Below are 21,627 nucleotides of genomic sequence, written 5' to 3'. Positions count from 1 at the left end.
ATGGAGCCTTGGCTGTGGGAGGGGAAGAAAGAGACTGAGAGGAAGGGGGGGGTGGAGAAGCAAATGGGTGCTTCTCCTATGTGCCCTGGCCGGAAATCGAACCCGGGTCCCCCGCATGCCAGGCCGACACTCTACCGCTGAGCCAACCGGCCAGGGCTATTATTATTATTTTAAAGTTAGTCATTCCAGCAGGTATTTAGTGGTTTCACTATAGTTTTAATTTTCATTTTTCTAAAACTAATGTTCAGCATCTTTTCATGTGCTTAATTGCCATCCTTACATCTTTTTTGATGAGGTATTTTCAGATCTTTAGCCCATTTTTTAAATTAGGTTCTTTATTGAGAATTCTTTCGATATTTTAGACATAAATGCCTTAACAGATATGTAATTTGCAAATATTTTTCCCACTTGGGGACTGATCTTTTCATTCTCTTAACAGTGTCTTTTGAACAGAAGTTATTAATTTTGATGAAGTTTAATTTTTCAGTCTTTTATGAATTGTGCTTTTGGTGTCATATCTAATAAATCTTTAACTGCAAGGTCACAAAGATTTTCTCCTATGTTTTTTTTTTCAGAGGCTTTGTAGTTTTAGGCTTTATATTTTTGTCAATCATCCATTTTGAGTCTTTTATTTTTCTTTAATCTCCACTGATCCCTTCAAAATTCCCTTTGTGGCAATATCCATCAATTAATGACTTGGAGAATACAGCACAAAAAGCCTCCTTGCCTTCTTATTTTATTTTTTTAATCTCCACTTATCCCTTCAAAAGTCCCTTTGTGGCAATAGATCTATTTTTATACAAAATGCATTGATCTCTGCTTATTTTTTGCCTATGGATATCTAATTGTTTGAGCATAATTTGTTGAAAAGGCTATAATTTCTCCATAGACTTGCCTTTCCATCTTCGTTGAAAATCAATTAAACATGTGTGTGTGGGCTAATCCCTAGGCTCTGTTCTGTTCCCTTGATCTATCTGTCTCCCTATTTTTTGTTGTGATGGTTGGAGTGGTGATGTTTTTAGCTTCCTATATTCTGAGCAGGTCCTAGTTACTTTTGAATAAATAAGTATATCACTTTTAGATTATTCAGGTAAGGTGGCTAATGTGGTGACACTTCTCAAAATGGGGTCTGAGACCAGGAGCATTAGCATCACTTATAAACATGTTAAAAATGAAACTCTCGGCCTGACCTGTGGTGGCGCAGTAGATAAAGCGTCGACCTGGAAATGCTGAGGTCGCCGGTTCGAAACCCTGGGCTTGCCTGGTCAAGGCACATATGGGAGTTGAGGCTTCCAGCTCCTCTCCCCTGTCTCTCCTCTCTCTCTCTCTTTCTCTCTCTCTCTCTCTCTCTCTCTCTCTCTCTCTCTCTCTCTCTTCTCTAAAATGAATAAATAAATAAAATAAAATGAAACTCTCAGCCACTCCCCAAACCTGCTGAAAGGAACTCTGGGGACAGGGTCCAACAGTGTGTATGTATCTCGATAAGCCCTCCAAGTGATTCTGACACAGACTGAAGTTTGAGAACCGCTATTATTTTAAGGAGGCAAAGACCTCAGAACGTAGGTCATTTAGAGGAAAATGGTGCTGGAATTATGTTAATGGGCTTGATATAGGTTCTTCTGTGTTCCAATTTCGATATGATAAGACACTGTGGCCATTGTCTATTTGAAAGAGGACAGATCCATTTTCTCCTCCCTTCCAGTCTTTAAAATGTTTTTCTGAACTCCCTTAGCTATCACACTCCAACAGGAAATGAGATTTCCCCTTGAGAAATGAGAAGCTGTTTCTGATATATAGGAAGGTTTTAAAATGAGACATCAACTTCAGATAGAGCCACATCAGGGGTCTAGTGGGTCTACATTTCAGGTTCATGGGTTGAGAATTAGCCAGTGGTTCTGGTTAATAAGTGGTCAAGTTTCAGGTCATCCTCACTCGGAAATCAACTGGAGTTCTCTTGAGCTGCAGACAGGAGTATAGAATATTGTGCAAACTTTGAAGAAGCTTTAAGCTTCCTCAGTTCAAGAGGAACATCATTGCCCATTCTTCCATTTGGACCAGGCTGCTAGCCAGAGGTTAGAGCAGCTCGAGCACAGGAAGAGTGTCTCCTGTAACACAGCACTCTTTTTCTCAGTCAGATGGAGGAAGATAGTTTGAAAGAACAAATAATATAGTGTCATATCTTTTTTTTTTTTTTAGTTCTTAAATGTTACACACACACACACACACACACACACACACACACACACACACACACACTTTTAACCTCTCAATTCTAATTTTCCAGTAATAGATTTGGTCTGGGCCTTTGTTAATGTGCTCTGTTTGGAGAAAGAGGATAATGTTTACTTTGAAAATGGCAGCATTAAACTACCACCTTTGTAGCATTAGCATTAGGATTGAGGAGGGGACTGAGCTGGAAGAGACTAGACTGGGTATTCCTGCCAAACACACGATGGCTTGGGGCAGATTTCGGGAATGCTTAGATCTGAACCTTTCTTGCATGCTTGACTCAAGCAGATATCAACTCTTTGTTCCAGGAGATGGTTGCCTATATAAAGGACTGTATTTGCTCCTGTGTCGTACCTTTCAAAGTTTGGCAGGAAAAGACTGGAATCAGTACATGAGGTCTGTAAGTAGGGGTCTTGGTCTCTGTCACTCCCAGTGCTCCCGGGTGGGGACTGTCATATGAGAGAGAGCTGTCTCTTTGAGTTTTTGTTTTCTGTTACTTTGCCAGCCGTCTGGTTTCCAAAACAACTTTTAGAACTTCTCATCAATCCCCGTATTCACTTGAAAGAAAATGGCCTCTCCCTTTCCAATCTGTTAATAATTTTTCTCAAAAGTTTTTTCCTTTATACTATTTGAGAAGGAAATTTCATTTTTTAAAAGTCTATAAACACCCGTGTTAGAAATATGAACACCATGCTCAAATTTTCTTAAGTGCTTTTCCCAGTTTCTACATGAGATGAAAAGAGGAAAATAGTGTTCATTCCATATTCTTTAACATGTGGTGTTTGATGGGGAAATCATGAGCTTTGGAGCCAGACAGACCCTGGTACAAAACCAGGATCTTGCACTTAATAACTATGCACCCTTGGGGGGGGGGGGTCACCTTGATTTTCTTAGCCCCACTTTCCTCGTTTCTATAGTGTAGATAATAATACCAATCTTGTAGGATCCTTTTGAGAAGCAGAGAAAATATGTTCTAATCACACGTTAGATAGTTAAGTGGTGCCTATTATTTTTATTATTAGATCTTTTTTGCTTGAGCTATGCCAAGCACCCATTAGTCTTTGACCGTAAACTTTCTAAAAATCTTTCTCCTGCCGCCACTCTCCCTGCAGGCCCCACAGCACTTTATTCCCCACCGTTTCCCCAGCTTCCCAACAGGACCCCTCTCCGACGGGATCTGGAAGCCATCCGTGCTGAACCCGTCACGGCCCTCCCAGAGGCCCAGTGTTGTAACAGGGCTCAGATCTGCAAGCTCAAGGGATAAAGCTAGCACAGTGGAGCTGAGAGCAACAGCGTTCGTTTTGTTTTCTAGGACACCAGCACCTCTGATCTCCCAGCTCTCGGGAACCAGGTCACCTAACTCACTTTTACATATTACAGGGATCCATGTGACAGTGAGTCTTATGTAACCCGTCCTGTCAATATTTGTTCTTCCTTTCTCTCTCTCTCCACAGGCGAGATTAATGTGTAACACAAAGTAGAGGCGCCGTACCTGGCTCCTGGGAGGTGCTCAGTAAATATTTATTGAGGGAATGAATAATTCTCTCAGTTAAACATTGTTCCTTCTCACGTCTATTCTCTATCTCCCCTGCTTGGTTTATCTGTTTTTCTCTTGAATTAGATGCCCCTTGTTGCATAACAGATCACCCCCCATTTGGCAGCGTAAGGTGATAATGAATGTGTATTATCTCATCAGGTTCACGCTGGTCAGGGAGTCAGCGGCTCTGGCTGATGGTTCTGGCCCCCGATCTTTCATGAGGTTGCAGTTGGGATGGTGGCCCGGGCTCTGTTCCACTGAAGACTCACCTGAGGCCAGAGGGTCCACTTCCAACATGGCAAACACACACAGCTCATGGGTCAGTGTTGACTGTTGGCAGGAAGCCTGTGTCCCACCAGATGTATCCCTCCATAGAGTTTCCAGAGTGTCCTCGTGACATGGCAGCTGGCTTTCTCCGGAGTGAGTGATTCACGAGAGAGCAAGGTGGAAGCCACAAGGTCTTTGATGACCTAGCCTCAGAGGTTACACTCTGTCATTTCTGCAGAATCTTTGTGGTTACAGAAATCAGCAGGTCATCTCCATTTATTGTAGGAAGGAAGGACCTATACAAGGTGTGGATACTAGGAAGCAGGAGTCACGGAGGAACATCTTGGAAATTGATACCATACTTCCTATTCAACCCTTTCTTTTTTCTCCCAGAAACCAAAATGACAAGAAGTTTCTCTTCCCTCTAGATAGACTTCAGTTCTCTCCTCTTAGGCATCTCGTGGCTCATTAGGGATAGCTGGGCTCGCTCACCCTTCAGAGATGTGGAAGCAGTGTGCTTTGGGCCAGGGGCAGGGCTTAGCCATTGCTAGGATTCTTAAGACTCTTAAGACTGTATGGTAGACCTTAACTTCAGCTTAACCTTTGCTGCCTACGCCCAGTTACCGCTTAAGCCAAGACTGACTGAAAGGGCAGGCAGGTAAGTTCACTGCCTGAAGGGCTCAGATTTCTGTGTTAGGAAAGTGCCACCGTCTAGATATAAAAGACACAACTCCACTCCTGGCCTGTCCTGAGGTAATGAAGTATAGGATGGGTTGGGTAGCATTGAGGCATAACTACTTCTTCTCCAGGTGACCAAGAATATACCTGCAAAAAGTTTGCTGAGATTCATTCAAGCCAGAGCCTGTGGCCAGTGCTGTTTGAACCTGACTTACTTGGGGAATTTGCTTTCCACTCACACTTTATTAGCACTAAGACCTAAGCTAACAGCATCTCCCGTAAGAAACTGTGGCCTCAGAATATTTTCTTAGGTTCATTAAAATGAGAAAAAAAGTTTTCTCCCCCTTTTCGCCCTTGGCAGTTTCTGTGTTCACTGTCTGGGAGTTATAGCTCTGCAGCCCATAATTGAGCGGATGTCTGTGTTGTTTCGCAGCACAACTGGAAACATATTTTTCTCCTCACGTGGCGGCTGTTCCTTCCCCAGCATTCTCATATCTCCGTGGAAGACTGCTGGGGAGGAGGTGGGGGCTTCAGGGTCCCTAAGAAGTAATGAGCAGCACCCCCTGGCAGGGAAGAAGTGCCAGCTTTGGGGGTGGGGGGTGGCAGTAGGACATACACTGTGTGTGTGTGTGTGTGGGGGGAGTCAGAGCAGAGTTTGGATTATGGGATGCTTACAGCTATGACTGTCTTATCCCTGTTTTCATGTGCAGAGTTTTGGTCCCAGTTTCAGTAGGATAAAAAACTTGTAAGAAAAAGTTTAATTTAAGCAGGTTTTGACAAGAGAAAAAGATATAAATTCTTCAAGAGCTATGGATGGCCAGTGTAGCTGTTTCTGTAGAAAGCTTGGGGGCTTATTCCCCTAGGTTAATCTTCCTAGGGAAGGTCCGGCCCCCTGGGGCCCCCTGCCGGAGCTGAGCCAGCCTGGGCCGCTAGGCTGGAGGGTGGACGGAAGGTGAGCTCGCTTCTCGGTCAGTATGGACCAGTGCACTGGGGCGAGGAGGGTGTGTCACTTGAGACAAGTCCGTCTGCTTCCTGAGAAGATGTGGAGTTCAGTTAGCCAATCGCCAGCCTGGACTTTGTGACTTCATAGTCATCTTCTTTGTATCTTCTCTCTTCACCTCCTTTGTCTTGTCATTCTTTCATTGCTTTTATTTTCTTCCTTTATAACCTTTTGATGACCTGAAACTCTCCTCCCTTCCCAGGTCATCTAATGAGAAACACCCACCTGGCCAGCCTAATAGGTTCCCTGCTCAGGACTCCAGCTCTCTCTAGGATGGGCCAGGTCTTTTCTTTTAAATTTTACATTTCAAACCTTAGTGAAAGAGCTCAAAACTGCCTTAGCAAGGAAGCCGCTCAGGGAGAATGAAGAGTGAATGCATCGTGGCATTTGGGGAACCTGCGCAGGTACTTGATTTTGAGAAGCTCTCTAGAGTCCGGGTGAGGTAGGTAGGTGGGGGCCACTTGGGCATCAGAGGATATGAGTGTTAGCTCACTCTGCTAAAATCTTCCTGAACTCTGCCTGCTGCTGTCTGGTTAATCAGGAATGGTTGATATCAACTGCACTGGGTAGGTGTGGGTTTTTCAATAATAACCCCCAAACCTTTTAGCTTAAGTGCCTGTGGCATTAAAAGAGTTGTTATATATTGGAAGATGGTGGTGGTGGGGGATTGTCAACCTTCACTTGACATTAACACCCCCCCCCAACCGCTGCCGCCACCAGGACCACCAGCTAGCATGCGGGATAGACGGCCGGCCTGCTGGGACTCTGCCGCAGGTCCTCCACGGGCATTTTGTAATACAGCACTTCAGAAATATGAACAGTGGACAGAACCTAGCCTCATGGACACAAGCCCCATAGAGCTCAGGTACCCAAGCATTCAGCACCAGCTCGGTTTCCTGTTACACGAATCACAGGCCCATCCCTGGCACCAGCAGGGACTCCGGCCCCACCCTGGGCTGGTGCCTCACTTGGCTCACTTCCCAGGCTGGGCATGCTCTTTGAGCTTTTAGCGGGTTTGCCTGGAGGGGTTTTGCTGTGTGGTTTCCTTCTGGCAAGTAGTGACTTTTCCTGGGTACCAGAGGCATACAGTCAAGTTTCAGTGACTCATATGTAATTTTGAATGGATGGAGGAGGTAGAGGGAGGGAGAGAGTGAATGAATGAGGACAGATGGGCAGGAGGCAAGCAGACTTCCTGCTTAAGTGAATCCCTGTTCTCCAGTGGTTCTTCGGGTCCATGTGTGCTTTGCATCAGAGCATGGGGTGGTGGGGTTGGGGTTGGCCTCTGCGTTCTCCCTTGGCCTCTTCCTTGGTCATGATCATCCCATCGTCCAGCGACCACTGTGTTCTACCTCAGTTTACACTAGTGCTGCTCTCCCTACCTCATCTGTGTCTGATTTTTTTCATGCATTTTAAAAATTTCCCTATCAAGCACAAAACTAGCTTAAGTTTTGTTTTAATAAGTGGACAGACCATAAGCAATGCACAGAACAGATCACTCAGGAAGTGAAGAAGAGAGAGAAGGAAACGATTTACCTTAAATCTGAGATGCTAATCTTAAACGCCACCAGGGCTCCTCTGATTAGATCACACACAGAGCAACATGGCGGCCGTCCCCAGCCTCTCCCCTCAGACATTTCTGATCCACTCCGTGTGGCTCTGGGAAGATACTGATAGCGTGGAGTAATCCCTCCCAGGGAATTCATTGCTGTTTCCTCTTTCCTGTTTTGAGCAGAAATTTTCTGTAATGTATTGTGTGAGTACAACATGCGGAACATATTCTTTGGCATCACATAAATATTTACTTAGTAGTTAAAACTGTCCTGAAGCATTTATTTGACTTGAACATATAACCTGTTTTCCTCGAAGCAAAATAAAATGCACTGGTCCTTTGGTTTTCAGTACCTAGTTTTCAATTTTTTTTTCTATTATTGATCTTGCTTTTTTTTTTTTTTTAACCAATGGGGCCATAAAATCAAACCTGAGAATTATTGAGAGTGAGAGTTAACTCCTCAGAGATTAAGTGGGAAGGTTCCATGTAGCTTCTGTCAGGGGCAAACCCCATCACTGCTGTCTGGAATGCCAAGGTAATTCCTTGCTCTATTAGTGAAGGCCTGTCTATTAAGGACTAAATCCAGAATGTCAGAGAATAATACATAACTGAGAGAGTGGCCATGGTTCATCCTTTGTGGCCAAGGGTCTGTGCCCAGAACAATGCCTGGCATCCAGTCTCCACACAGTAAACATTTTTGGATGATCAGTTTATTTTATACCCTTCAGAAGTTCTCAGTGTTTATGTGTACTTATGTTGTTTGAGTATATTTATCCATTTCTCTCTTTTATTTTATACAAGTACAGACTATACACATGTTTCTTGGTTTTCTTTTTCCATTTATTTATTTATTTTTTTGGTGGACTTAGCAAATCTGCTTTTTTGAAACTCTGGCATTCAATTCCATGGTGTGGGTGGACTATGAATCAGTCAGAACCCTTGAGCTTTCTTTTCTAAGTCCCTAGATGAGCGCGGGGGCGGACGTGTGGAGACGTGTAGGTGGACGGCAGCGGAGGGGACTTCCATGCACAGAGTTGGGTACAAGTGGGGCCCAGGCTTTTCTGCTGTCCTCAGGAGGCATGAATGGATGTGCCAGGGTGGAAATTCTTGAACTGACATTCACTGTTTGTTAGCTGTGTGACCTTCAACAAATTAGCTATGTAACCTCTTGGAACCTTGATTTCATTGTCTGCAAGTTGAGAACAATACTACCTCATGGCATTAGAGGATGTATGTAAGTTGCCTACAAATCTCATGTGTATGTAACCAATACCTCTGGGTATGTAATAGTACCTCATGTATATCTAATAGTATCTCATGAATATGCAGTAACACCATGGGTATACAGCAGTACTTCATGTATATGTAATACTACCTCATGAGTATGTAATAGTACCTCTTGTATATGGAACAGTACCTCATGTATATGGAAATATGGAATAGTACCTCATGTTTATGGAATAGTACTTCATGGGTGTAATATACTTAGAATGATTTTCAGCATGTGGCAGGGGTCCCATCAGTGGTAGCTATTATTTTTCAGCTTCTGAAAAAAGTCCAAGGTTTGACTATTTATTTATTTTTCATTTTTCTATTGATTTGAGAGAGAGAGAGAGAGAGAGGGGAAGGGGTTAAGAGGAGCAGAGAGAGAAGCATCAACTCCTTGTTTCACTTAATTGTTCCATTTAGTTGCTTCTCCTACGTGACCTGACACTTTATCCCTAAGCCACCGGCTAGAGCTGGTTTGATAGCTATGTAGACAAAAACGCTAGGATGATTGAATTGTTTTCCCTGTGTGGTGAAATTACCTGCCTTGAAGACAGAATTCATTATTTGCTTGGGTTAGTCTTCTGAGCCCAGCCTTTTCTCAAATCAGACACATTTCTTACTGCTTTTGTCTTGGAACGGAGTCAGTGGTCCTTGCCGAGCCTAATCTTCCTGACAGTTTTCCAAGTCTGAAGATGGAATCTGTTTTTCTAAAGCCCCTCAGGGATGGAGGCGGGAGAGATAATGCTGACTTTCTGTTTTACTCACAGTGGCAGGTGTGGAACATCTGGAGGCAGCTGGACCCCAGCAGGGAGGGTACAAGAAGGGGGTATCAGTAGGTGATGCAGGGTGGAGGTGAGGCTGTTTCACTCTTCCTCAGTAGTGAGGTGTCACGTTGGCAGCAGGGAGAGAGAAAGAAGCGTACCACCTTAGGGTTTAGTCAGAGCTATTACATTACTCCCTTTTGATAGATTAGAAACCAGAGGCCCAACGAGATTAAATGACTTGTTTGAGAACATAACGATAGCAGGTCTGGAGCAAAGGCAAAATTTGTCTAATCTCTTAACACCTAGTTTAACCATAGTGGCAGCAAGAGGTCAAAAGTAGGAGCTCAGAAAAAATAAAGGAAACCCCCACCACTTACTTGCTCCAGGGAAGGACCCTGTGTGCCCTGAACGTAAAGGGTGGGTGAACATCCTGCAGTGAGGAATGACAGTGGTGCCTCCAGGTGGCTGGACATGACTTAATTGGTCAGTCTCATCAAGGGGCTTGGGCAAGATGGATGCTGGGGTTTGGCAGTCTTGCTACATAGACTCTTGAAGAAGTGCTGGCATTCATGAGTCTGGGCCAGCTAGAAATCTCCTGGTAGATATTCCAAACCCAAAAGGCACCCCACGAGCACTTAACCTCATGTGTCCAGTCGGTCATCTTGACTCCCTCTCTGTGCAGGAGATGAGACAGGGTGAGGGAGATAATGGCAGAGTAGTGAGACCTTCAGTAATTAGACTGGTCAGAAAAGGTGATGTCAGGTTTGGTATTGGGGTTGCCTCTCACTGAGGCTGTGAGTGTTCCCTGGTCCAGTCTGAGAAGTCTCTGTCCAAGGAAAAGGGGCCAGGTGGGGTCAGATCGACAGAATAATAACAGCAAGGTGGGGATTCTTTTTGTTGCTCCTGCCACCAACATGCAATCTGTTATAGGTTCTTCGCGCACTGGGGCTGTAAGATACTCATTGGTGTAAAAGTTCCTAGGAGTTTGAATGGAATGTTGTTGGAGGCTAGGATTACTGAGGATCTCATAGCTGCTTCAGATGATGTCTCTGCTTTGCTTTATGCCTTTGTGAATCCTTGTCATTGTATCTGACCAGCCAAGAACTTCATTTCCGCAGAAAGTTTCACAAAAGTTATCCAGCTTTGTGTTAGCCTCTCCCTGAATTGCGGTCACCCCTTCTGCTATGTGGCAGATGCAGCCATAAAACAAAGGATCTGGAAGGGGCCACTGGGCCCTCTGGGAGGAAAGCCAGCTTTGGTTTTGCCTCAGCGGCTGCGGCCAATAAATGGTCACACCAGGTGGGTGTGGCTGAGTGCATCCAATGACAGCAATGAGCTTCCTTCAGAGTGAGGTACAGATGTACCCGACAGATCACAGGTGTAGGGGGCAGATCAAGGTAATTCTTCACTCAGTTCAGAACCATGGGCAGCTGGGAAACTGACGAAATTTGTTCTCTGTCCTATTTTTACATGGCAACATTTGGTTTCCTCTCCTGTTCATGCTGTGGAGCCCCTCCACGCCTGCAACATGAGGGACCTTTCCACTACCTAATGCTTTTAGCAGAGAGAATTACTTTTAAAAGTGACTAAAGGGCATTAGAGATTTTTTTCAAATATGACAATACACAACCCCCTCATCCTAGTATAACATAATTATTCTTGTGTTACTTTAAACCTGCAGATAGTTTTAAATAGTGTGCATTCTGCTTTTACATTTTATCACCTTTCCCCATGTTCCTACATAGAATTTCCTCACCATTTTTAAATTGCTGTGCATATAGTATAACAGAACATTCTCCTAATGTTAGGCACTTACTACAATTTGTTGGCCAATATAGATGCAATGGGTGAATATCTATTAGTTATATGTATATAGCTTTTATTTCTGTTTAATTATTGAGTTAGAGTAAATTCCTAAGCCATTGCCAAATCAAAGGATACGAATCTCTTTGTTGTATTTGCTATGTATTACCCTGTTGCTTTCAGAAAATGTTGTTACATGGCTTGTAGCAATGAATGAATACATCAGTTTCACAGAAGCTTTCCCATTAGTGGATAATACCATTGTAAAACAATTTGTTTCTTTATTAGGTATCAAATGATAAGTTAATGGTATATCAAAACTTCTCTGTTTTGCATTTTAAAAATTTCCAATAAGAATGAATATTTTATATTTCTCCTTCTATTCATGACATTTACACAGTTATCTGTAAGGGCCTTGATGTATATATTTGGACTTGTTGATACATAGACCTCTCTGATGTTCTTGCCATTTAATCAGAAACTGATTGGGAGAAATTAACAAATCCAGATTGGAGAACATTCCAGAAGGCCACACCCTAAACTTTTCATAAATGTATCATAAAAAGGGAAAAAAATCAAGAAAAGTGTTCCAGAATAAGGATGCTAAAGAGACATGGCAACTAAATGAAATGCATGATTAATTAGTTCTTGGATAAAAAGTTTTAAAACAACTAATATAAAGGATATTTTGGGGACAACTGGAGAAAGTTGAATATGAACTATATATCAGATAATGTTATATCAATGTTAAATTTCTTGACTCTGTAAAACTATGTTTTTATCATAGTGAATATTACTAAAGATATTTTAATATAATTACATTATAATTATAGTTATGTTAAAATATTAATTATATTTTAAATATATATAATTATATATTTAAATTATATATATTTAAATTATAAATGATATATTGTATTCATCAAAATATATAAATATAACATATTAAAATACATGTTATTCATTATATATTAAGTTAATTGATATATTATACACACATTTATAAATCGATTGTGCCAGTCACACTACTACTAATTCTCTCATTCACACACACACACTGTATTACCCCTACCCCATGGGCGCTGCATTTTAACAGAGACCCTTTGCGGCAGTGGGAAATCTGGAAGGACCAGTTCCCATTGGTGATTCCCAACCACAGCAATGTCATCCTCCGAGGCTCAGGAGCCCTGTGGCTCCCCTCCTCACGAGGCTCAGGAGCCCTGTGGCTCCCCTCCTCACGTGACTGTGCTGTTGCTTCTGTGCACGTGGGTGATGGGCACAAAGGTGCTCTGGCCAGACCCTCTGCTCCCTTGTGCAGAGGAATGTGGTATTGGGGGTATTTTCACAGCTAGGGGCCCCCTTTTTTCTCTGATTGCCTGTCCTGCTGTTTTGCATGCAGGGGTTGGGAAGGGGGACCTCATCCAGAACATGAAGCATACCCATGTTCTTCCTTTCCTGTAGCCTTCTGTTTGCACAACTGAGTGGCGATCGCCATGTTTCTGTCCATGCGTGGGCGTGCGTGTGCATGCATGTAGGTATAGATGCCTCTGTGTGAAACAGAACTTGGGTCTTCATGTGAGAATTCCCACATCGTTCACATAAAACCTGACTTACAAGGCAGTGTGACAGGCAGAAGTAACAGAACCCATTGGGGAGGTTCAATGCCCCCTGATTTAGCAGGAGTTACCCTTGGCTCTCTGTCTCACCGGCCCCCTAGACCTTCCGCCATGTCCCCACCCCACCCAGCTGCTCAGTGTGCTTCTCTGAGAAGTCTTTAAAAATAAATGGAGTTAAATAGATCAGTTGCTGTATTTACCTATTAAATCTATGTAAACACAGTTTACAACATTTGGTTGCTGGTCATCTCTGTAAAAAGTTGAAAGCTAAGGCCTTCAGGGATGGCGATTGACCCCATTAGAGCAGTGCTCCCTTAATAAAGCCAGATCGAACCCATCACCATTTTAACCGAGAATACAATTTCTAGGACTAAAATGACTAATAAACTTGAGGGGTTTGTAAATTAAATTGTATCTTCAATGCATTAGGCCGTGGACTGGCTTACTGTTTAAATGTAGTCCTTGGTGAGTCCTTCTGTAAAAGAATTGGAAGGAAGCCTTTGGCAGACAGAATTCCCACCCTCTGGCAGGAGCTGCCCACGCCTGGGTTTTTGGTTTGGTTTTTGTAGATCAGGTTTGTAGGAAGTAAGGGCCACTGAGTAGACTTTTGTTTTAAATCATCATATTTATTTTCCAGCTTATAAAAATAATAGACTATTCTCCTTTTCTTTCTTTCTTTCTTTCTTTTTTTTTTTTTTTTTTTTGTATTTTTCTGAAGCTGGAAACGGGGAGAGACAGTCAGACAGACTCCCGCATGCGCCCGACCGGGATCCACCCGGCACGCCCACCAGGGGCGACACTCTGCCCACCAGGGGGCGATGCTCTGCCCCTCCGGGGCGTCGCTCTGCCGTGACCAGAGCCACTCTAGCGCCTGGGGCAGAGGCCAAGGAGCCATCCCCAGCGCCCGGGCCATCTTTGCTCCAATGGAGCCTTGGCTGCGGGAGGGGAAGAGAGAGACAGAGAGGAAGGAGGGGGGGGGGGTGGAGAAGCAAATGGGTGCTTCTCCTATGTGCCCTGGCCGGGAATCGAACCAGGGTCCCCCGCACGCCAGGCCGACGCTCTACCGCTGAGCCAACCAGCCAGGGCGACTATTCTCAATGTAGTGAAAAGCATGTGGCAGAAGTGAAAATCACCTGAGACCGCACGACTGAGTGATGATTGCTGTGTTTCTGTATGTGCATCTGTGCGCGTACATGCATGTAGGTATAGATGTTTCTGTGTTAAACGGAACTCCGGTCCTCACATGGGAATTTGGCCAGCTGGTCTCGGCCCCCAGGTCGTGGCAGGGTAGGAGGCGGTGGGTTTCCATGCCCCGAGGTGGTCAGTGTCAGAGACCTTTTGAACCCTCAGCACCAGTTGAAGAGGGAGTTGCAGCAGACTTGGGCACTGGGAAGCAGGGGCTGCAAGTGGACCTGCATCTGGTCATGAGGGTGCAGCCTCCCGGGCCACAGCTCTCCCGTTTGCTTGGAGGCTGCTTCCCTCTGAAAGCCCTTGCTGGACATGTGTCCACGCTCTGCCTTTCCCCCCCTTGAGTTTTACTCGCCCTCTACCCCCACCCTCTCTGGACAGACAGGATGCCCCTGGATTGAGCAGCTGTTTGGCTCACACATGTGATCTCCCCTGCCGGGAGTCTTGTTTTCCACGAGGTCCAGGGAGGGTAGTGCTCCCCCCAGGATCGACACTGTTATGGTGGGATGTCTGGGGTAAGGGTATTTGGGGACACAGAGCCTTCCCAGTGCATTTTAAGCTATGCCATGCAGGCAACCTTCCAGGGCCTGAACTAGTGCTAGGAGCCAGGCAGGACGCTCAGGGCTTGCCTCTCCTGCCCTCGGAGAAGCCACAGGTAGCTAGACTCTTTTCCATAATGAGAGCCACTTGAATGAGAGCTTTGGGCCTTGCTGTAGCGATAGTGGACCAGAAAACATTGGCTTCTCCCCTGCTCTCTGGATTAGAATCTGGGCTCCACCACTTTATAGCTCTACGAGCAGGTTACTTATTCCTCAGTTTGCACACCTGCAAAATGGACTTAACAGCAGTGCCCTCCACATAGGGTAATTGCAGAAAGTCAGTGAGTTACTGTAGGTAGTATACTTAACCTCCCCTGTCACAGAGTAAGTCTTTGATAAATGTCAGCTATTATCCTCACTGTGTTACTTAGCTCAGGCTGCCTAAACAAACTATCACAGACTGGGTGGCTTACCCAGCAGAACTTTCTCTCTCCCGGTTCTGAAGGCCAGAAGTCAGAGACCAAGATGCCAGAACGATTGGGTTCTGGTGAGAACCCCTTCCTGACATGTCGATGGCTACCATGGTGGTGGTCGTTCAGCCTTCTAGAAACTGTCTCCTTCCAAAACGTTACACTTCCCTCTCCTTCTGACCTTTGAGGAAAGGCTTGCTGTTGTCCTCATGTAGATAAGAAGCAGGAGGAAGAAGAGTCAAATGTATTAGGCAGCCACTGCTCTGAGCCAGGTGGCTGAGTGTGGAGGGAAGTCAGACCATCGTCACCATGGCGCCCCACAGGGTGGGCACTGTCATCCCCACTGACGGGGCGATGCCCACAGAGGGCACCGCCGAGGAAACACTGGCAATGTGTCCAATGTGCCACTCACTGCTCAGAAGTGGCAGTGAGATTTGAACCTGGAGCCGTCCGGCCTCACAGCCTCACGAAGTGTAGCGGGCGTGGGAGCGGCCGAGCAGCCACGCCTGCAGCAGAGACGGGGCTGGGGTGGGTGCTAAGGGAGCAGCTAGTGTTGGAAACCGCAGTCTGGGCCTTCCCGCCCTTTGTGGCCTCTCACTGGAGCTGAGCAGTGGGGACCTTCAGACCCCCAAAGCCCTCCACCAGTGAAGGCTGCCCCCTACACCCCCTCCTACTTCCCGGAGCCCGAGGATGGTGCAGCTCTCCGCAGCAGGCCCCTTTGAAAGCGTGCTAACCCGGACTGTTTTCTTCTCTGCTCTCGTCCTTCCCCAGCCCCTAAGGACAATGAAGAACGCGTGTTCAGGGAGCGCATGCGGCCCCGGAAGCGGCAGGGGGCCGTCAGGCGCAGGGTCCACCAGGTCAACGGCCACAAGTTCATGGCCACCTACCTTCGGCAGCCCACCTACTGCTCCCACTGCAGGGACTTTATCTGGTAAGGCCCCCTCTCCCGGGACGGGACGGTTAGTTGTGCCCTCTCTGGGACAGGACGTTGGGAGATTACAAACTTTATGTAGAAAGTGCTGATGTGCTGTATTTCTTCTTGATTTAATTGCAGAAGACTTTTCTGGAAGTCTGAGTGTTTGGTGCTTCGGGGCGAGTAAATGGAAAGAAACTGTGGTTCCTGGTGACTTTATACTTAGGATCATAATCATCTGTCACATTTAATGAGTTAAGATTTTATAACCACAATAATATTGTGATTGTGGTTTCTTTAAAAAGAATCTTTATCTTTAGAGAGACAAACTGAATTGTTTACAAGTGAAATGTGATTCTGGGATTTGTTTAAAAAAAAAAAAAAAGGTAGAAGGAGAGGGGAAAGGGAGAGGGGCAGAGACAAAACAAGACCAGCCATGTATTGATTATTGTTGGAACTCCATGAGGAGTACATAATGGTCCATCTCCCTACTTTTGTATACATTTGAATATTTCCATAATAAAGTTAAAAAGTACTTGATTGCCAATATTGATAATACAAAGCAGTTTTTAGTAACTGTTGTAACACTGGTGCTTCTATGATGTGGAGATTTTAGAGGCGTTAGACAGCAGCATCAGCTCGAGTGTTCAGGGAAGGCTTCTTGGAGGAGGTGGTACTTATCCTTTCATAATCACTAGGATTTTGATAGAAATAAGTAAGTAGTAGGCCTAATTGGAAGGTGGAAAAAGATAAGGAACACTGGCCATGGGTATTGAAGGGGGGGAGGGCTTTTAATGAATACCTACCATGTGCCAGATTCTTTCTCAGATGCTGGAAATATTTAATTAAATCTTCCTGGTATCCTATGAGCTATGTGCTACGAACCCCATTCCCCTACCAACACTATTGAGGCTCATAAATTAAAACAGGACTAGCTTGCGGTCCTCCAGCTGGGAAGTGTCAGAGGCTGGATTCCACCGCTGCTGAGCACAGCTAAAAGCTCAGGCTTTTCCTGACATCCTACCAGCCTTTCTGGCAACCTCTCGGAGTTCTTTGAAGCTGACTAGAGTTTGCTGACACACTTGGATCCAGTGGGGAGAAGTGACCGAGGCCAAGTTGCAGTGGGCACCCAAGTGGGGAACATTTGACCGGCACTCTGGAGGACCCCCTGGATCCCCAGGGTGTCCAGGAGTGGCTCGATCGTCCTCTCCTTGTGGTGTTCCAGAACCTGTCACTGAGATTGGCATGGAGATCTGAGACGACACAGCTCAGGGCAACTCAGCCCAACAGAAGCAGAAATAGCACCTGCTCCCGCCCACAGACAGGTCTCCTTCCCAGGGCTGACTCAATCCTCTGACCTCCGTTTTCTCTATTTTGTTCATAAGTTGCGTGTTTGGAGGGAAGAGGCTCTGAAAGTGGAGTCTTACAGACTCTGGTCCTAGCTAAGCGGTGGTGAGCACCACTGAGCTCTAGGTTTCCTGAGGGGCAGCCCGAAGGACTTCTGGCTCCGCCCCCTGGGCTGGGAATTTCAGGAAGCTCCCTGACCAGTTGTTGTTGCTGCACTGAGGACAGGGCTAAGGCCAGGTTGATTGGATTGTGTCCATGCTGACCCTAAACTGGCCCCAGGAGACTCTGTTCTGGCTATGGAAAGAACTTCTAATGTTGGCCTTCACCCAAGTGGCACATTGAACTCCCAGTCCTGGCCACAGACTAACCTATAATCCTGACTACTTCTGGAATGCTGGGAGACTGTGTCTGCCAGCCCAGCCCTCCTCCACGATTGCCCACGAGGAAGGCACATTTGGCTCACTGAGGCCTGCAGAGAGCGAGCAGAGTCGTTGTGGCTTTCCAGAGCCCTGCTGGTCCCGCTGGCATGGCTGTTTGTATAGGATACCAAGCCCTGACACTGACCAAACCTTGCACTCCTTCCAAGCGCTGGGGCTGCTCTGAGTGGCCCTCTGCAGGGGTCTTTTCAGGGCAACTGGCAAGTGGAGGGGAATAGCAGTGCCGGTCCACTCAGTGGGTTGGTGCTTGGTGGGTGGTGGCCGGCATGCACGGGGTGGCTCTGTGTGGTCTCTGACCTACTAAGATTTCTTACAGGGTTGTGTTCTTCTTTTCAGGGGTGTCATAGGAAAGCAGGGATACCAATGTCAAGGTAAGAGGTACTATATGAACTAAACCCTTGGGTACTCACAAAACCATCCAGAGCTAATGCTACTGGTGCTCGTAGGAGGTGTGTGCTGGATTTGGTGACACTTAGAGGCTCTGCACAGCTTCCATGCTCTTTGAGGAGCAGGACCCTGTTTTCCCTGTCGCTGCCTAGCCGTCGCTCCCACACGCACTAGGGGAGGCGACGTATGGGAGGACCTCGTAGGAGCCACCGCTCTCCAGGTGTCCCAGGGTCTAGCCTGTTTGTAGGTATCACTCCCATCTTTCCTACTGAGCACGTGCTTTGAGTAGAGGCCCAGCAGGCACTCTGCCAGGCTCTGTGACTCCTCGAGCTCCCTAACTCTCTCACTCCCCAGGGAAACGTTCACACCTGCTTGTTTTATTCACTGTTGCTGGTGGTCCTTGCTGAGTCTCTTTTTTGTCTCTGCTCTGGAATCCTTAGTTCTTAAACATTTAAAACTCACTTGAAGTTATTGAAGTTTGTTTGTTTGCAGTTAGTTGACTACAAATGAAGGGTTATGTTGTCCAGAATTGGAGGGTGGGTATGTGATGTGGTTGCATGGAGGCTTCTCTGTGGTTTGATCTGGGAGATCCTTCTGTCTCTTCACTGAGCCCCTGGTTAACTTGGGTCTCCTCCCCCCGCCCCACCCCCAGAGACTTGGGTAGGTTCTTCTGGACATTGCCATGTGTGCAGACAGTTACTGACCTCATCAGCCCTTACTGCCCACCCTGCCCCATGACTCTGAAGACAGCACTGCAGGCCCCTTCTGGTGGAGTTGGTCAATTAAATGGAAAACTTTAAGTTTGGCATACAAGGACACAACCACATCAAAAGCTTAAGAGCTTCTGTGCCACAAAACCTGCATTTTCCCACTACGGTCCTTCCCACACACCAGCCACCCCTGACACGATCCTGAGGGGACACACGACGGCTGCTGTGCCTCTGGGTAGACAGTGCTTCACGGAAGGGACATTGTTCCCTGACCTTGGCATGTAGAAGCAAGACAACTGATCAGTACTCCTGGAACTAGAAAAAACTGCCCATGCCCTTTGGATATAAACGGTTTGTTCTTCTCCAGAGCATTTAAGAAACCTTAATGGCTCTGGTGGCACAGGGCTTTGAAATACCCACATGAAGGGCTTCCAAAGGGCTTCACATTAAGACCCGGTGGTAGACGGGGCATCGTGGCTCCCCTCGTCCCTTCACTGAAGCCTGATTAAATCTTGGGGTGGAACCTTCCTTCCCTTACTTGTCACTCAGCCTTCCCGTGTTTTGCTGTTTGCAGTTTGCACTTGCGTGGTCCACAAGCGATGCCATGAGCTCATCATTACGAAGTGTGCTGGGTTAAAGAAACAGGAAACGCCCGACGAGGTAAATATTTATAATGTTGGAACTCTGGGCTTTCTTCACTGCCATCCCTGCCCTCCGCTGCCTCCTCTGTGGTCTTGAAGAACAACCTTATCTCTCTGAGATCCCACTGCTTTCCTCCTTGTGTTGATCAAAAATTAAGGGAGTTGTCCACAGCCTTCCGGCATGAGGCACAGTCTACAGAGTGAGTGTGGCTCAAACTCAGTCTTACATCTGTGGATGTAATGCCAAGAGCTGTGTGATCCCAGAGCTAAAGCCCAGGAGGAACATGTGAATTGTTTTACGCCATTATCTCATTGGAACAGTAAAGCAGCTGACATGTCGATGGCTCCACACCGCTCATAAACAGCGAGAGAGACACAAGCACAAGCAGGCACCTTATCTTTATGAGGTGATGAGGGAATGGAGTAGAATTAGCAAACCCAAGAAACACTTAGGAGGCGGAAATAACCACAATGACAGCAGCCAACATTCCCTGGGTACTTACCATGTCCTGATCATATATTATTATCATATATATTATCATATATTATTTAGTCCCATAACAACCTTAATGCTATTGATGTTATTATCATCTTTGTTTGACAATAGAGAGAATTGGAGCAAAGAGAGGTCAAGTTAACTTGCCCCAAATCACACAGCTAGTATGTGAAAGAGCTACGTTCAGACCCAGGTGGTATGTTCCGGAGTCTGAGCCCTTGACCGCTGCACTGTGTTGTCTCTTAATCTTACAAACTAGTGTCAGACTGACCATTGGGGAAGTTGCTAAGGGTGAAGAAACAAGAAAATTCAAAGCAAAGCTAGGTTTCTGCTATTGACTGTTTGAGCGAAGGGTGTGAATGTCAGTATAGGTGTCATCTGTATTCACAGTGGTTGATTTTAAAGCCATGTTTTAATTCTCAGTGAAATAAAAAGTACTGCATAATCATAGGCCATTAGAACTGAGGGTCAGAAACAGTAGAGGGGCTTAGAACCAGGTGGATTTATAATTTGGCTTCCAAAAGAAGAGACTTTCAGAGGCCTACCTGCTTCTTCAAAATGATTCAGCCAAATGACATGTTGGCACCCAAAGCCTTTCCCATCTCTCATGTCCCTTTGCTTCCCTGCTATTCCTGGAAAGCAGCAGGGGACAAAGCTTAGATGGAACCTTCCATGTCCCCACAGGGCAGACAGCCCAGAACCAAATTTGTTCACAGGGCTACTGCCATCCTGGCTGAAATTACAGGTCATCAATCACCACCCAACTCTCCCAACTCCTGGTCTAGGATCATAACCTGGTCTAGGATCATAATCCAGAGTATGTTTCTCTTACAAATAAACAAAAGAAAGAGATGGCTTACTCTCTGTGTCCCCTTCCTTCCTTTCCTCCTCCTCCTCCTCCTCCTCCTCCTCCTCCTCTTCCTCCTCCTCCTCCTTCTCCTCCTTCTCCTCCTCCTCCTCCTCCTCCTCCTTCTCCTCCTCCTTCTTCTTCTTTTGTCTTTCATTCTAACTTTCCACCCTTTTCTTCCTCCCCATGTCCTCTCTGTTGGTCTCCTGCACTCTCTGTCTCTGAACCTCCCCCCGTTCAGAATGGTGCATGCACACACATGTGGCCTTTGTGTCTGGTTCACGTTGCTCCCCTTCTGAGGCATGCTCTTGTGTGTGCTTCATCCTCCTCCTCTCGGCCTTCTCTGATACCTTAGAGTCCTCAGTGGTTACCACTGAGGGGCAGACAGCTGTCCCACTCCACACTGAACCTCCTAGCCACCCGGGACTCTTCCCCAACACGTCACCTTTGTCTGTCATCCGCACCCCTATGCAGCTACTCCTGGACACCACGAACCTATTCTCTGTATAAGTCCACCAAGTCACCAGCATTTGCAGGAATAGCGTGGACGCAGTGATCTCCAATATCCTTGCAGTTAACAGGTGGACGTAGAGTTGACGTGACTGCATTCCCAAACAGGCACACCTAAGCTGTGAATCTGAGGAGGGGTAATTACTATTGTTTCTAGCAAAGCTGGGGATCTTGTACTGGGGCAGGACCCTAAGTAGTAGCCTGTGCATCTTAAGCAGGGGTCAGCAAAATTCTAGTCCAGTGGAAGGATTGACTGTTCCCTGTTGCTGGATCATAGGAATTCTTATGAAGTCGAGTGGCCCTGAGTGTGTGTGCATGCACGCACATGCCTTGTGTAGGTGTGCCAGTCCATGTCCCCATCAGCGTCATGTCCGTGTCTGTGTGCAGCTCTCGTCCCCTTCGCAGTCCCCCACGGGGCCTGCCACCCACC

General features: G+C 46.2%; 1 protein-coding gene across 2 annotated transcripts in view; it reads left to right on the top strand.

The window, feature by feature from the left end:
• The window catches only part of PRKCE (protein kinase C epsilon), a 512,328-nt gene that overhangs the window by 312,240 nt on the left and 178,461 nt on the right, over window positions 1-21,627 (top strand). For both annotated transcript variants that reach the window (XM_066378351.1, XM_066378350.1), the window contains 3 exons: window positions 15,681-15,840; window positions 17,943-17,977; window positions 19,278-19,363. In XM_066378351.1, coding sequence (XP_066234448.1) covers window positions 15,681-15,840; window positions 17,943-17,977; window positions 19,278-19,363 — 281 coding nt within the window. The remainder of the gene's footprint in view (window positions 1-15,680; window positions 15,841-17,942; window positions 17,978-19,277; window positions 19,364-21,627) is intronic.

This window comes from Saccopteryx leptura, chromosome 3 (genome assembly GCF_036850995.1).
Source record: "Saccopteryx leptura isolate mSacLep1 chromosome 3, mSacLep1_pri_phased_curated, whole genome shotgun sequence".
In the NCBI taxonomy this organism is placed as follows: Eukaryota; Metazoa; Chordata; class Mammalia; order Chiroptera; family Emballonuridae; genus Saccopteryx; species Saccopteryx leptura.
The sequence above is the reverse complement of the archived record's forward strand: the minus strand, read 5'-3'. Positions and strand labels throughout refer to the sequence as shown.